Source organism: Oryctolagus cuniculus, chromosome 2, assembly GCF_964237555.1.
Source record: "Oryctolagus cuniculus chromosome 2, mOryCun1.1, whole genome shotgun sequence".
Lineage (NCBI taxonomy): Eukaryota > Metazoa > Chordata > Mammalia > Lagomorpha > Leporidae > Oryctolagus > Oryctolagus cuniculus.
Window position 1 is genome coordinate 127,185,803 of NC_091433.1, and position 16,818 is coordinate 127,202,620.

Sequence of the window (16,818 nt, forward strand, 5' to 3'; positions counted from 1 at the left end):
GATAATTGGAAAAAAAAGATGTTTATTTATAATTGAAGAATGTATATCACCCCTGCTTTTGAAGCTACATGTAATTTTAACCACTAGTGTGGGGAGCAGCCCGGACTAGACTGAGTTACTGGAATTAAGACTTATTCTATGCATCTGCTCTCCCACAATATGGCGCTGGGAGAGAAGTAAACAGCTTCCACACAGCTGCCTCCAGTTCAGCTAATAAACTGTAGGACTTGCTCCTGATTGGAGGAGAGCAGCGTACTCGGCGTGTGGGCAGCCGAGTTGGGATTGGCAGAGGAGGACTATAAAGGAGGAGAGAGACGGCATGCACCAGGAACATCTATGGGGAACATCTATGGGGAACATCTAAGGGAACCCGTGCAGCCCCCGAGAAAGCCGGCCGGCGGTGTGCCGCTCCCCTGCGGAAGTGGGGAATGTGGCCAGGGGGAACTGCCCTTCCACGGAGGTGGAAGGGATAGTAGCCAACCCGGGAAGAACCAGCAGCAAACCCGGGGAGGGCCGAGCAGACGAAAGAACAGCGCAGGGTCCTGTGTCGTTCCTCCACGAAGAGGGGGAGCGACATAATGGTGCCGTGACTCGGATATGAAGCCTAGGCAGGGCTTAGTGTCGTTCCTCCATGAAGAGGGGGAGCGACAACTAGGTGTATTATATCTATTGTAGTGAATCTGAGTGATTTGCTAGTCTGAAGGATTTTTTAATAAAGTTTATATTACTTACACTAATTATGCAATAGAACATTGCCTAGGAATTCAAACCATTGCTGAAAAGCATTTAGCAGTCCTACTCAGCTACGGTCCTGAGGTACCTGCCTCCTTCTCTCTGCATGTTTGCAAAACCGTGTGTGTCTGTATGTGTATACATGAAGCTTTGTTTTTGAAATTATATGAACATGAAATTTGTAACTTTTTTTACTATTAAAGTGTGCATTTAGAAATTATCCTCTGACTTTTGGATTTAGTTAGATGTGTTTGATGTTTTCCCTTATGTTTTTAAAGTAAGGAGAAAGACTTTCTGTAGAGGAAAATATTAGAACTGTTTTCAAAACTGCAAATTGACATTTTAAAAGTACTCTGATGGTTTCACTTCAATTTCATTATGCCTGGAGTTAAAAGGTTTTTATCTGCCAGATAGCTATAATTTTTTTTAGATTTTAATGTATTTATTTAAGAGGTAGAGTTACAGACAGTGAGAGGGCGAGACAGAGAGGTCTTCCTTCCGTTGGTTTACTCCCCAGATGGCCGCAATGGCCAGAACTGCACTGATCCGAATCCAGGAGCCAGAAGCCTCTTCCTGGTCTCCCACGCGGGTGAAGGAGCCCAAACACTTGAACCATCTTCTACTGCTTTCCCAGGACATAGCAGAGGATTGGAAGAGGAACAGCCGGGACTAGAATCAGCGCCCATATGGGATGCCGGCACTGCAGGCGGAGGAGTAACCCACTGCGCCACAGTGCTGGCCCCCGATAGCTATAATTCAGAGAGGTTTTTGAAGTTAATTAACCCTCAGTTTCATTTTCTTTGTTCCTATTGCTATGAGATGGATGGAATAAAGGAGACATACACAAGTAGCAGGAACAAAACGCTGATTGGCAACTCATCTCACACCATAATGCTTTCCCTGGATATTTTTTTTTTGTGCACATAAAGAAAAGAATGTCAAATTTTACAGAATCCAATGCATAACTTTAAATTGCAGCAAGCCACCTCAAAACAATTAATTTGTATAATTTTAGGCTCTTATCAAAATGATAACTTATGTAGATGATGCCTACGGAATACCATATGTGGTATAAAAACTGAAAAAGATAAGAACAATATCCCTTATTAACATATGAAATAAACATTCTTAAAATATTAACAGTGGGTAAGAAAAGATGGTAATAATATATCTTGGCCAAATAGGTTTTATTCCAGGAAAGCAAAGACTGGAGGTTTCTTATGTTATAGGACTTTTATTGCTAAAATTGGAGAAGTCTTGGGAAAACCAAAACATGTTGGTTACTCTGTTGCCTTCATTCAACAGATTTCCTGGACATTCTGGATAACTGGCTTATTTGGAGCAAAATGATCTGCCTTGAATTTCACCTCTTAATCTGCTCTTTCTGTAGTAGACATTTTTTTTTTAAAGATTTATTTATTTGAAAGAGGTACAGAGAGATCTTCCATCCACTGGATCGGCCTCTCACCCTACCTGCACCCATGAGGGAGACCCGGAAGAGGCTCCTGGCTCCTGGCTTCACATCGGTGCAACTCCAGCTGTTGTGGGCAATTGGGGAGTGAACCAGCTGATGGAAGACCTCTCTCTCTTTCCCTCTCTCCTTTCTGTGTAACTCTGACTTTCAAATCAATAAATAGATCTTTAAAAGGAAAAAAAAAAAAGACAAATGTAGGGTGGGTGTTTGATGCACTGATTAAGATACCATGTGGATGCCCACATCCCACATCAGAGTGCCTGGCTAGAGTCCTGGCTGTGCTCCCAATTCTAGCTTCCTGCTAATGCACACCCTGGGGGGCAGCAGGTAAGTGATTCCCTGCCACCTTCTTGTGGACCTGGGTGAGTTTTTGGCTGTAGGCATTTGGAGAGTGAACCACGGTGGAGAGACTGGGGAGGAATCTTTGTTTCTCTCTCCCTCTAAAATAAAATACATATTAAAAAAAAAAAGGTGCATACAATTATAAATTGGTTCTTGGGCACGAACAACAAACTCTGTGACATCAGCAACATAAAGGGAGGGGCAGGGCTTCATGGGAGTATTTTTTTTTTTTTTTTGAGAAATGCCAGCATAAAGCACTTTATCACAAAAATAAAACTTGTGGTGCTAAAGGGAAGGGAGCAACAAGTTTGTCTCACCAAAGGAGTATGCAGGACAAAAGCGGTGAGGGGTTCAGGAGGAAGAGCTGGGAAACTTGGAGATGAGCAGAGGCAAGCATCAAAAACCAGGAGATACTAGAGCTGTGATCACCAGCTTTTTCTTTTTAAGTGTTTCTTTGAAAGGCAGAGTGACAGAGCAATAGGAGAGAGAGCTTTCATCTGATGGTTCACTCCCCAAATGCTTTCAGGCATTTGGCCTAGACTAAAGCCAGGAGTCTCTAATATGAGTGGCAGGGACCCAAGTACTGGGCCCTCATTAGCTGCCTTCCCAGGGTGCTGCAGTAGGAACCTGGCCCTCTGATAGGGGATGCGGATGTCCCAAGTGACAGGTTAACCTGCTGGGCCACGATGCCTACCACCAGAATCTTAATAATTTTTCATGATGACTGGGCTTTAACTGGGTAAGTTAAAAATGGCATATTCAATTTAAACTTTCAATTCAAGACGCCAGTGCTGAACTAAAGTTCTTAACATGTAGGAAATAGTTTGGATAGTTACAAGATTATAAATGTCTGACGATCTATTAGAGAAATCACAGATGGGGTTGGGGGTGTGGGGAGATCTCTACTGGTCCAGGCACAGATACCTGTAGTGAAGATTGCAGTGAAAGTGATCTGCTTTCTAAAGGCAGAGGTAAAGGCTCTCCCCACCCCTAATTCAGTTGGGCTTTTAATTTGACCCAGGAACATCTCTCACATTGGGGAACAATTCAGCTCTCAACAGTGTCTCAGATTTGCTTGGCTTTGCAGCACAGCAGCAAGAATGCTTACTATATAGTGGATCGAAATTTTATCCAAAAGCAAAACTTCCTGTAAACCCTCAACACCAACTCCTATTCTAAAGTTAACCCACCACTTGTACTGTTAATACGTAACCATATACTTAATTGGAAACCCAGATCCAGAAGGCAGAACCTGCATCTTCATCCCAAAATGAAAACAAAATGAATAACCTGAGGCTTATGGCATATCATTCAGATAAACATACACAAGGAGAAAGAGGAAGTGGAAGTGTCAGAAGCAAAGCTGAGTGATCAAACACATTTGGTTGAGGTAGTTACTCCCGGTGTGGTGGGACATCTGGAAAAGCTCCCTGTGGATTCATGTGCAAATACTGAGGCACCAGACCCTCCCTCCATGGCAGGGAGGAGGCCATTCCTGTCATCCCAGTTAGGGAAGCTCCATGTGGAGAAGAGGACAGCGGCATGTGATGGGATGACACCACAGTTCCCACTTAGTCTCAGGAGGTGGAGGTTTGATTCTCTCACACATACTTGCCTAACATAAACTTGAAGGGATTTTTCTGCTTTGGCGAAATCCGATTTCTTTCCATCTTAAAGCGTCTCAGTGCACTGCACTAATACTGCACCACACCTCAGGAAGGTGCTCCTGGAAGGTCTCCTGAGAACATGGTCTTCACCTTCATGCCCGTGGCCAGTGCAGATGATGGACAAGTGGTGTGATGGGCACAGTGGACCAAACACAGACCTGCCAAGAGTTCTGCCAGGTGTAGATTTTCTATGCAATGGAAAGTAAGTGGGTATCAATAAGATGTCAAGGAATGTGCAAGGTAAACAAAGAAAAACATGTAACAAATTCACACAAAACAGAATGAGAAGTGAATCAGAAAAGGTGGTTCACTACAAACACACACACACGCACACACACAACTCACAAAAAAGAAGGAAAGTAAAGGAGAAAACGCACCAAAAAAGTATTACATGCAAAAAATAACAAACTGACAGAAATCCTTCCATATACTAATCATATTTTAAATATAAATGAATTAAACTCTTGTGAAAAGGAAGAAATGGGCAGCATGAACAAAAAATAAAACCTAACATGATCCTATAGACACACCTGAAAGCCAAAGACACAAACCCATTCAAAGTCAAATGATGGAAAAAGATGTTCCATGCAGATAGTAACCAATAGAGCAGCAGGGGCTAAACTAATGTCAGAAAAATGAACTGTAAGCCAAAAACTTAATAGAGACAAAGGACATTCTGTATTGAGGAGGGTCAGTTAGTAAAGACAATACAATGGTTATAATCATGAATCCACCAGACTGCAAGATGAAATGAAGCAATTATTGGCAGAATTAAAGGGAGAAAAAGTTCTACAATAGTTAGAAACTTCAAAATTCCATTGTCAAAATGAATTGAATATTTAAACAGTAGGTCCATAATGAAGAGAGAACATTAGAAACTACTAACACTGTATCCAACAGTAGCACAATACGGTTTTCTCAGATGGACACGGACCATTCTCCAGGATGGCCACAAGCCAATATTCAAAGACTGGGGCCAGTATTGTGGTACAACGGGCTAACCTGCTGCTTGCAATGCCAGCATCACGCACTGGATTGCTGGTTTGAGTTCCAACTACTCCATTTGCAATTCAGCTCCCTACTAATGACCTAGGAAAGCAGTGGAAGATGGCCTAAACACCAGAACCCCTGCCACCCGTGTGGGAGACCAGAATGAAGCTTTGGCTCCTGGCTTTGGCCTGACCTAGACCTGGCTGTGGGGCCATTTGGGGAGTCAACCAGCAATGGAAGATTTCCCTCTCTCGCTCGCTCGCTGGCTCTCTCTCACTTTGCATTACAGTAAGTAAATCTTAAAAAAAAATTTAAAAGACTGAAACCAGACTATCTTCTTTTTTTTTTTTTAAGATTATTTATTTATTTATTTATTTGACAGGTAGAGTTACAGACAGTGAGAGGGAGAGACAGAGAGAAAGGTCTTCCTTCCGTTGGTTCACCCCCCAAATGGCTACTACGCCGATCCGAAGCCAGGAGCCAGGTGCTTCTCCTGGTCTCCCATGTGGGTGCAGGCGCCCAAGCACTTGGGCCATACTCCACTGCCTTCCCAGGCCACAGCAGAGAGCTGGACTGGAAGAGGAACAGCCAGGACTAGAACCCAGCACCCATATGGGATTCCGGCACCGCAGGCGGAGGATTAACCAAGTGAGCCACGGCACCGGCCCCATCCATACTATCTTCTTTGACCACAATAGAAAAAGATAACCAAAGTTAAACAGGAAAACTTTGCAAACACATGGATAGTAACACAACCAATCAGTATGACAAAGAAAGCACAAGGAAATGTAGAATATGACGATCTAGCAATCCCACCCACCGGTGTTGGCATGCACTGCATTGCACACCAGAGCCAAAATGGTTGAAATGGAAAATGATATATATTTTATTATAGCAAAATTCTATACTATATACTACTCAATGTGCTAACAGTTGCTTTATTTCTGGTGAGAAAACTCAAAATTTTACATAATAAAAAGCAGGACTAGTCAGCTGTTTTTGAGCACTTGCACTTATCAGCTGATTATATGTCTAGTTTTAGTTATTACCTATGTATCAAAGTTAAAAAAAGAACAGGCTTTCAATTGACTATCTCCTAACAATACAAAGAAAAATACAGGTAACAGGTTCTAGTTAAAATTTTATTTTGAGGTACGCGAACCAATTAGTGAATGCTGTCCATCAGTTACTGGTTGAGTAGTTACCGGCTGAGTAACAACCACCAGTGACAATGAGGGAGGATCCAGCTGAATGTTGCTTTGGCACAGACCCTCCCCTTCCAAGGAGACAGGCAGCCTTTCCTGTGGGTATTCACTAAGGGACTCTCCAAAAAAGCCCATCCAACCAACCCAAAAACAACTCCTTCCTAAAATCCCCAAGACTTTATAAGCTTTATAGTCTCTCCCATTCAACTCCATGTAGACAGCCAAGGATTACCAGATGTCCTGGAAAACACAGAATCCAGAAAATAGTTCAGCATAGGGAAGATTCAACATAGCGACACCAGAGGACAGACCTAAGCATGATTCAATTGGCAGGCATGCAGGGGGTTGCCTTCGTCAGAATCTGGGCTAGTATTGTATGTTTTAACCTGAGGAACAGCATACCAGGTGAGTCTGGCCCAAATTACATGACAGTCAGCCTTAACCATGAGTGGTTACATCCCAGCTTTCCAATCCATGCCCAACTGCACAGAGTGGCAAGCGCACTCCTATCACTTCATGGAAGTATTCTGTTTCAATCTACTAAGACCTTGAGTTTGATTCATTACACTCTGATAATCAGAACACACAGTTCACTCCCTGTGACCAGATTCGTGGTGGACATCGACATCACACAGTCTACACTATAACCCCGTGGTGAGCATTGTTTAACAGAACTCAATTGAGGCCAGCGCTGTGGTGTAGCAGGTGAAGCTGCCACCTGCACTGCTGGCATCCCATATGGGTGCCAGTTCATGTCGTGCCTATTCCATTTCCAATCCAGCTCTCTGCTATGGCCTGGGAAAGTAGTAGATGGCCCAAGTCCTTGGGCCCCTGCACCCACATGGGAGACCCCAAGGAAGCTCCTGGCTCCTGGCTTCAGATCGAAGCAGCTTCGCCCACTGTGGCCAGTTAGGAAGTGAACCAACAGATGGAAGACTTCTCTCTCTCTCTTTCTCTCTCTCCCCCCCCTTCCTTTCTCTCTCTGTGTAACTCTTTCAAATAAATAAATAAATAAATAAATCTGAGAAAAAAAACAAACTCACTTAACAAACTTAGCCATCAACTCCCTCAAAAATAGCTTTCGCAAACTCTCCGGGAAGCTGATGCCATACTCACTTTAGGGCTGTCATGTTAGCTTTGAAGCTTAACAGCAATACTGTCCTATTGTATTTACTATTAGGTTTTTCAAAGCCAAACACAATGTTTAAGAATAAATACACACACACACACACACACACATATATATACAGACAAGAAGAAATTAAATACATGCAAGGGAGATAAAGGAAAGTGTCCCCATCTGTAAGAAGGGACGGATACAACTGCAGACCAAGAGTTGCCTTCTTAGATCTTAGCAAATGTTCTGACACTGAGTGCATCTTGTTGTTCTTTAATCCACACCCTGCTCTTCTATGAGTTATTTCATGATTTGAAGACATCATCCCACCCGTTCCCCTTGCTCAGATTCCATACTCACTGAAGGGCCTTCTGGGGATACTTTGACTTCTATGGTAGCTTTGCCTTCAGTAAGGGAATGGAGAGTAGATCATGTGCTATAAATATTTCTCTTTTAGAGTAATAAACTGGTATGACAATTTTATTTTTCAAAAAATACTAATAAAATAATGAGCGTTCAGTTTATTTAATAACTATGTTCTTATAAATGAAGCTAAATTGGTCTCCAAATAAATCCTCTGAGAGTCAATATGTCTTGTGCAAGTAACTGAATCCATCCACAGAATCAGGACTTTTTTGATGCTTCAATTTCATCCCATATTGCAGCTTTGATTTTCGAAGTATCATATTCCCTCATCATATCAAACTCAAGCCATGGTTGACTCCACTTCTGAGCTGCTTTCATTTGTTCTTTGGTTAAAGAAAGATCAAATTGGATTCCTTTAATATTAAAATTTGGACGCTCCCAGCGTTTCGACCAGGGTTTAGGCTTCATTTTTACTTGCAGCTAAGGATGATACAAAAAAGGAAAGAAAGAATAATTGGACTAACAGATAAGCAAAAATCCCCTTAAAGTTTTCATTAATGAAAGATAAATAGGATAAATCTTATTTCATACTTGAAGTTCAAGTTCCAAATGTGCAACCTATACCTTATTAACAGGAACTTCTTGACTAGGCTCTGGTGTTATTGGCTTCATATTCATGTCAAAAGTGCTATATTCAGGAAGAGCATCTCGTAAGTACAGCAAGCTATCATCCAGTCGCTTCTCTAATTTGATCACTTGGATCTCCTGGATTCGAGGATTATAAAGTTCAAAGCAAATCTCAACACCTTTAAAAAGAACAGAAAACATATTAACAAACTAAGCCCAGATGCCTGCATGTGTCACTCTTCCCAGTTAAAGATAGGAACTAGCACAAGGTTCGGCACATAGGAAGTGTTACATAAATTTGCAATTTTTAAAAAATTAAGGAAATAGAAATAAACCAAAATCCACTGAAATGAGTAAATATGAATCAGAATGCTAAAGCCAAAGGAAAAAAAAGTCCATTTTATATTCTTCAATTCTGAAGAATTAGCTTACACATTAGCTTAGAGAATATCTGAGTAAATTCTTCACTATGTCACATTCCTGTTTATTTCCAAGTTACCTGAATAAAAACTAATCTTCCATGTTGAGTAATAGGAGTAATGATGAGATAGAGTAAGTAAAATTTTATGTTTGGGTTAGAAGCCCTGCTTAAAGACAGCCTAGGTTGTTTGTTTGTTTTTAATATACTAGGACCCTCCATGGGAAGGCAGGAGCAGCGTTGAGCAATCAAGGTGCTGCGACAGGAACCAGTCTACTATATATCACCTGTATTATCAAACACTCAGAGCACACTCTGAAGTTTTCTGGAGTAAACTCAAGAGATGTATGACCAACATTAGCATCTAGTGTTTAATATCAAGACTCAATCCAGGGGCTGGTGCTGTGGTGCAGCGAGTTAAAGTCCTGGCCTGCAGCGCTGGTTCGAGTCTCGGCTGCTCCACTTCTGATTCAGCTCCCTCCTGGTGCGCCTGGGAAAGCAGCGGAAGATGGCCCAAATCCTTGGGCCCTTGCACCCACGTGGGAGACCCAGAAGGAGCTCCTGGCTTCAGCTCAGCTCCAGCCGTTGCAGCTATTTGGGGAGTGAACCAGCGGATGGAAGACCACCCTCTCTATCTCTACCTCTCTCTCTGTAACTGTGTCTTTCAAATAATCAAATAAATCTTAAAAAAAAAAAAAAAAAAAAGACTCAATCCATTATTTTACTATATACCTGTTCTATTCCAGGTATTGATCTAGGAGTTGTCCCTGTAGCAAAACCAGAACAGGAAAGATCTTTCTCCTCTCATAAAGCCTACATTCTAGTGGGTGACAAACACTAAGTAAACAAATCAACAAGGTGATTTCATGTAGTGAAGAAAATACAGGGTGACAGCACTGTGACTAGGGAGAGGCAACTTTGAATAGAAGATGACATTTAAACTTATACTATAAAGGACCAAGATTGCTCCAAGCAGAAGAATAGCAAATGGAGGGGCCTTGGGTTGTTTACAGATTCGCTGTGTTGGAAAAAAACAAGAAAAAGAGCCAACTGGCCAGAGCCCAGTAACTTGGTGAGCCAGGTGCTATGGTTTCAATGTGTCCCATCCAAAACTCACAATGAAACTTATTCCACAATGTGGTGATGTTAGGAGGTGGGGCACTGAACCTTATAAAATGGCTTAGATAGACTAGCTTAGGTTCTTTGTGCCCTTCCTTCTTGGAAGCATGGAACAGGGCAGGGCCCTCACCAGACACCAAACCTGCGGAAAACTTGATCTTTGACTTCCCAGTCTCCAGAACTGTGAGAAATAAATCTGTGTTCTTGATAAATAATTTCTCAGTCTGGGTATTTTGTTACAGCAGCACAGGTGGGCTAAGATACCAGGAAGTAAACCAGAGACTGCACAACTATCAGCAGAAGATGATGACAAGAGTGGTACTAGCAATGGATAGGAAAAGGAGACAAAATTGGGACATATTTTTTGGAGACTGAGCCAAGAAAACTCAGTGATTCAATGTGTGAGATAGAATAGCACCTAGATTCTTGGTGTAAGTAAATGGGTATATAGTGATAGCATTCATGGACATAGAAAAGACTATGCGAGGAAAGAAAAGAAATAAAGAACTCTGCTTTCAACTTGTTTTATGCTTTTAGAAGTCATCCAAATGGAGATTTTGAATGGGAGTTGTATATACAAATCTGGAACTTGGAAAGGGCCAGACCTGGAGATATCAATTTGGAAATCAGCTTCATAGCAGCAGTAATTGAAGCCACTAAAACAGGAAGTATGGAGGGAGAAGGTCAAGGCAGATCACAATGGTCAAACAGTAAGGAGAACAGCAAGGGGCAGCTAATACTTTTGGAGTAGTCTGGATGTGGTACTTCATACACAGTATCTCAAAGGTGATTAAACCCTGGGAGGCAGAAAGTATTCATATCTCTACTCTGAAGAAGAAAATCCTACCCAGATAGATCGACTCACACCTCTGCTCATTTCTTTCTATTTACAGACTCTCCAAGTACACGAACTGAATGAAAGCATCAATTTCTGTGATCAATCAAGTCCTGCTGAGTTCCTACATGCACAGCACAAGATTGCTACAAAACAAGCAAGACAGCAACCGCTCTCATATTTTCAATTTCTTTGAACATAATAACACTTCACTGTTGGGAATTATGAAGCATAAAATCTTAAGCATGAAAATGTTACCCTACTCCTCTTGTTTTAATTCATAATCTTCCTAGAATTTTATCACTTGTTCCTCTGCCTTATTAGGCACAGTATGCAAATATGATTTTGCCTTTTTAATATGCCCCTGAGTCTTATTAAAACAGTGATAATTGTAGCAACTCTCTTATGTCACAATACAAAGCAGCTTCAAAAGTTCAAGGGAAACACATATTGTGAGAAAACTATGTGTAGATTTCAAAATATTTTCCTGCAAAAATGAGCTTACCTTTTAATTCTAGTTTTCCATGAACTTTTTGAAGTAGCTTCATATAAACCAACATGGAGGCATTCATTTTTAGAAGTAAATCAGACATCAGTTGTTTGTCTTAATGTCCTCATGGGTTATCTAATCCTAACACAGCTTTAGAGGCGCTTGTTCCTTCTGCTGAAGATGCCATGGTTTGGGAAGTCTACTTTAATGGCTATTGTTCCTTTTCCTTTTCTAAGGTTTATTTATTTAGGAGCTGGCGCTGTGGCACAGAGGGCAACGCCAACATCCTGATTTGAGTTCTGGATGCTCGGCTTCATTCCCAATTCCCTACTAATGTGCCTAGGAAAGCAAATGAAGATGGCGCAAATTCCTGGTCCCCTGAACCCACACAGAGACCTGGATGGAGTTCCAGGCTCCTGGCTTCAGCCTGACCCAGCCCCAGCTGCCGTGGCCTTTTGGGGAGTGAACCAGCAGATGGAAGATTTCTCTCTAGTGTCTCCCTCTCTCTCTGAAAGGCAGAGTGACACAGACAAGGAGACACAAAGAGAGAAGTCTTAAATGCATTGGTTCACTCCCCAGATGGCTGCAACAGCCAGGTTAAAGCGCGGAACTCTATCTGGAGCTCCTATGTGGGTGGTAGCAGCCCATGCTTGACCTGTCATCCTCTGCCTTTCCAGGCACCTGGGTCAGAAGCAGAGCAGTCAGGACTCCACCCACCACTCTGATGCGGGATGCAGCTCCACAAGCAGTGGCTTACCCCACTGCACCACAGTGCGGACCCCGTCCTGGTCCCATAACAAAAGGTGCCTTCTAGAGAAAGCAGACTACCCACAGTGTCTGAGCAGTACTGCAGTTCTAAGGTACATGCTGCCCATCTTCCCCAGAGCCCTCTTCCACTTTCAGGCTCCAGCTGTCTCATCCCAGGATGCAGAATCAAAAAGCAATGCCAACATAACACTTCCCAGACAACCAAAATTATGCAATGAAGCTCACCTTGCCCTTCGATAGTATTCCTCAGGATAAAAGTCGCTCCCAGGCCCTTTCCCGATCTCTGGATACAGATCCCCAGAAACTGGCTGCTTTTGCCTTTAGCGTATGGGTCAGCAGTGGTAACACGAAGTATGCTTCCTACAGATTCAGGAGAAGTGAACGTGTACGTGAGATGAAGACACAAGCAATATTTCTAGGTAACTAAACTTCCTCAATATTTTCATATAATACTAGGAGTTAAGTGCCTCTCCCAGGCAAAACCCAGATATGTGAAAAACAATCTTCTCTATGCAAAGAAAACTAGCCCTTTCAGCACTAATAACAAAAGCACCCAGTTCTTACTGACCAACATAGAACTCCGGAATGTGGAGTACTTTTCTCCTTTCTAGCATATCTTTCCTTTCCATTTGGAACTTCAGAGGATGTGTTCTTCCCCGTGGAGGAATGAATTCAGGACTCAAGAACCTGTGGAGAAAAAGAAAATTAAAAGCTAACTTAAAAGGGAACTCCAACAAAAAGTTAACTTTACAAAGAAATTAAAAATACGATATTGATGCTTTATTCTTATTAAAAATAAGGAAACTCAACTTTATCTCTAAAAGTGTTGTCAGGGCTCATGAAAATAGTTACCAGTTCCTAAGTACTAACTGGCATGTTATTAACAACTTCATTAAACAAGAGCTTAAATTAATCCTTGTAACCGACTGGGGTTGGTGTCACCATTTTCTTGTACAGTTGAAGAAACTGGAGCTTGGAAAAGGTAAGTAGTAATTGACCCACTATTACATTAGCTATAAATGCATCAAATCAAGATTCAAAAGTAGGCTGGTGCCGCAGCTCAAAAGGCTAATCCTCCACCTTGCAGCGCTGGCACACCGGGTTCTAGTCCTGGTCAGGGCACCGGATATAACTAGTACTCAAACAGTATTTTTTACTTTGTGTTTCTATGTGGGTGCAAACTGTTGAAATCTTTACTTAATATATGCTAAACTGATCTTCTGTATATAAAGAGAATTGAAAATGAATCTTGATATGAATGGAAGGGGAGAGGGTGTGGGAAATGGGAAGGTTGCAGGTAGGAGGGAAGTTATGGGGAGGGGGAAGCCATTATAATCCATAAGCTATATTTTGGAAATTTATATTCATTAAATAAAAGTTTAAAAAAAAAAAAAAAGAAAGAAATTATCACCATAGGTGAAGTCCCTGTACATTGCTCCCTACTTCCTACAGTTAATCACTATTCTAAATTTGGTGACTGGGGTTGCAATTGTGGAGTGGCGAGTAAAGCCACTGCAGGCAATGCTGGCATCCCACGTGGGCACTCATTTGGGTCCTGGCTGCTCCATTTCTGATCCAGCTCCTTGCTAATGCACTTCAGAAGGCGGCAGAGGATGGCCCAAGTCCTTGGGCCCCTGCACCCACGTGGGAGACCCGGAAGACACTCCTGGATCCTTTCTTTGGATCGGCAAAGCTCCAGCTGTTGCAGCCATCTGGGGAGTGAACCATCAGATGGAAGACCACTCTCTCTCTCTGCCTCTCCTCTGTGTAATGCTGACTTTCAAATAAATAAATAAATCTTAAAAAAAAAAAAAAAAAGGAATACAGCAGTTCTCTCCATACCGGCCCTCCCACCCCCACTCCTGTCCTACCTTCTACTCCCTCTCCCATCCCATACTTCATTAAAATTTATTTTTAATTATCTTTATATACAGAAGATCAACTCTATCCTAAGTAAAGATTTTAAGTTTGCACCCACAAAGACACACAAATTATAAAGTACTGCTGCTTTCCCAGGCCATATCAGAGAGCTAGATCAGAAGTGGAGTAGCTGGGACTCAAACCAGCGCCCATATGGGATGCCCATACTGAAGGCAGCAGCTTTACCTGCTATGCCACAGCGCTGGCTCCAACTTTTTTAAACAGTCAAGGCCCTATTATCTCATAGACTGTCAGTGGATTCGGGATTTATTGTTTCACACACCTAGGCTGAGGTTAAATATTTTTAGTGAGAATATGTGATGATGTCACATCAAGAACAGCCTAGTAGTCAAGTTTGATTCGCAAAAGCAGAGAATGTTCCCCTTACATCTTGATACTTTACAAACGCATACATATTTTGACAATATATCATACTGTTTAGTAAGGTTTTAGATTCATGAAAATGGTATCCTACCATATCAATTCTTTTGAAGATTGCTTTTTACACAAATTTGAAATCCATCCATGTTTAAAGGTTAGCTCTAGTTCATTCATTTTCACTGCCATATAATATTCTATTATTATATTTGCCCTGTTCACCTACTGATGGGCATCTAGGCCACCTCTAAACTTTTGTCACAAACAATATTCTTCTGGTCAGTGTTGCCCATGTCTCCTTGTACATGTGTATTAACCCTTCAAGCTGTGTACCTTCTGGTGAAGAGCTATGCACAACCTCAAATGTACTACATTATGTACCACATTCGGCCAAAGTGCTTTCCAGAGCACAAGTCTTATATTTCTATTTAACTGAACTTAAGCATTGCCTTTGAACATATATTAGTTTTCCATTTAAAAAACAACATACAATCAGGAAATCTTGGGGCTGTAGCCACGCTGTAGCGTGGCAGGTAAAGCCACCGCCTGCAGTGCGGCATCCCATATGGGCGCCATTTCGAGTCCCGGCTGCTCCACTTCGATCCAGTTTCTGCTATGGCCTGGGAAAGGAGCAGAAGATGGCCCAAGTCCTTGGGTCCCTGCACCTGGGTGGGAGACCTGGAAGAAGCTCCTGGCTCCTGGCTTTGGATCGGTGCAGCTCCGGCTGTTGCAGCCAATTGGGGAGTGAACCATCGAATGGAAGACCTCTCTCTCTCTCTCTCTCTGCCTCCCCTCTCTCTGTGTAACTCTGACTTTCAAATACATAAATAAATCTTAAAAAATAATAAGAAAATCTTTTCTGATTCCTAGGTTCCCTAACATACAAGTTTGTTTCAGTTGACAATCAGAGAATATTTACATGTTATCAAAAAAAAAAAAAAAAAAACCCTCAGAGATAATCCAATCAATAACCTCCTGCCCGTTGAGGAAGCTGCAAGGACAAGTTTTTCCTCCTAAAATAAGCCTTCGAAAAGGTCCACAGCTCTACAGGTACTTTCATCAGGTCAGCCAAATGTCCCGGTTCCCTCCCAGGTTCCCAGCATTCATTCCAAGGATCTCATTGGAAGGGGAAATTTCAGACACCGACTAGCGGAGATTTTTACCACTGCACCACCTTCTGCCAGGCATTCCTGCCTAAACACGGCGAGTTTTGCCAAGTAATTGCCACCGACGGTTAAGCGTCTTCCGAGAGAACAGATCTGACCGTAAACAGCTACTGGAGAAGCCTCAAGGAGAAAAAAAAAAAAAAAACAACTCTGGAACGGAACCAGGGCTTCAAAACGCGGGAATCCCTGCCTGAAGTTCGAATTGAACAATCTGCACGCCCACGTGCACTGTCCAGGCAAGCGAGCCGCCGCCGCGGCCCGGCCTCACCTCCTCTCCTGGTCCAGGGATCGGCGCTTGTCCACGATGACCGGTTTCGGCGGCGGCTGGAACGCGCGGGGCTCGGAAGGCCCACTGCTCTGCAGACGGCCAGGCTCCGTGTGGACCCCTGCGGAAACAGGCGACTGAAGTCAGGACTCCAGAGCTGCCCTGAGATCCCGCGGAGCGCCGCAGTTCACCCCAATCCGCGGCTCCATGGGGAATCCATGCCGGGGTCGATCGTTACCTCGGGGCGCGCCTTCCCCCAACCTGGCCCTGAGCAGCCCCCGCTCCCCGCCTCGCAAGTCCCATTCCACTTACGACAGGCGACGGAAGCCGGCGCAGCGAGCAACGCCCTGGCAGCGCGGAAGCTTCGGGTCAGGCCCATGGAGGACCCACAGCCCCCTGCAAGGCAGGCCGCCATGTCTGCTGCCTCAGGTCAGGACTACAACTCCCAGACTCCAGCGCGACGAGGTCTGGCTACCTGAGGGCGGATGGCGGCTGCTATGGGACAAAATGGACAATTTTTTTTATTATTATTTCCCCCTTGTGTCTTTCTACCACATCTTGCTTAGGACGCCTCAGAAGGAATGCATATTTCTCTAACTCCCCCTTAAGATACTAATTTACACGCCTCCTCAAGGATGTTTCCCCAGCCTAGAAAGCTGTATCCTCCCTCTGAAATTAATATTTTGTAGGCAAATCTTCTGTACTTGGGCTCTCATTCCTACTAGGTGTATTCCATTTGCAGCTCTGATCTCATTTGCAGTGTCTCCATACTTGTGTAGTTACTGGATTAGTATTTAACTCTGCCATTGTAGCATCAGCTCCATGAGGAAATGGATACAGGCTTTTGCTCACTGTGTTATGCTAGTACCTAATTAGTACTCATCTGGTCCTACCTAGTTCTGCTGGGTGCACAGAAAGGAGGAGAAAATAGCTTGTGAC

At 43.0% G+C, this 16,818-nt stretch overlaps 2 protein-coding genes across 3 annotated transcripts in view; one reads left to right on the plus strand and one right to left on the minus strand.

The window, feature by feature from the left end:
- GCFC2 (GC-rich sequence DNA-binding factor 2) overlaps positions 1 to 11,149 on the plus strand; it is a 57,026-nt gene extending 45,877 nt beyond the window's left edge. For both annotated transcript variants that reach the window (XR_011386512.1, XM_051842718.2), the window contains one exon: positions 10,951 to 11,149. Coding sequence is in view for 1 of the 2 variants with exons in the window: in XM_051842718.2 (XP_051698678.2) it covers positions 10,951 to 10,972 (22 nt within the window). In the remaining variant the exon portion in view is untranslated. The remainder of the gene's footprint in view (positions 1 to 10,950) is intronic.
- MRPL19 (mitochondrial ribosomal protein L19) lies at positions 6,331 to 16,344 on the minus strand. Its single transcript, XM_002709700.5, has 6 exons — positions 16,192 to 16,344; positions 15,883 to 16,000; positions 12,719 to 12,837; positions 12,376 to 12,510; positions 8,518 to 8,699; positions 6,331 to 8,373 (listed from the first exon to the last, which is right to left on the minus strand). The coding sequence occupies exons 1-6, from the start codon at positions 16,292 to 16,294 to the stop codon at positions 8,152 to 8,154; spliced, it is 879 nt and encodes a 292-aa protein (XP_002709746.1). The 5' UTR covers positions 16,295 to 16,344; the 3' UTR covers positions 6,331 to 8,151.
- Between the last annotated feature and the right edge of the window lie 474 nt (positions 16,345 to 16,818).

Coding starts and splice junctions, on each gene's coding strand:
- MRPL19 (XM_002709700.5), bottom strand. CDS start 16,294: ATGGCGGCCTGCCTTGCAGGGGGCTGTGGGTCCTCCATGGGCCTGACC. Junction 16,001..16,191: donor GCCGGCTTCCGTCGCCTGTC/GTAAGTGGAATG, acceptor CTGTTTCCGCAG/GGGTCCACACGGAGCCTGGC. Junction 12,838..15,882: donor TCCCTGGACCAGGAGAGGAG/GTGAGGCCGGGC, acceptor TTTTCTCCACAG/GTTCTTGAGTCCTGAATTCA.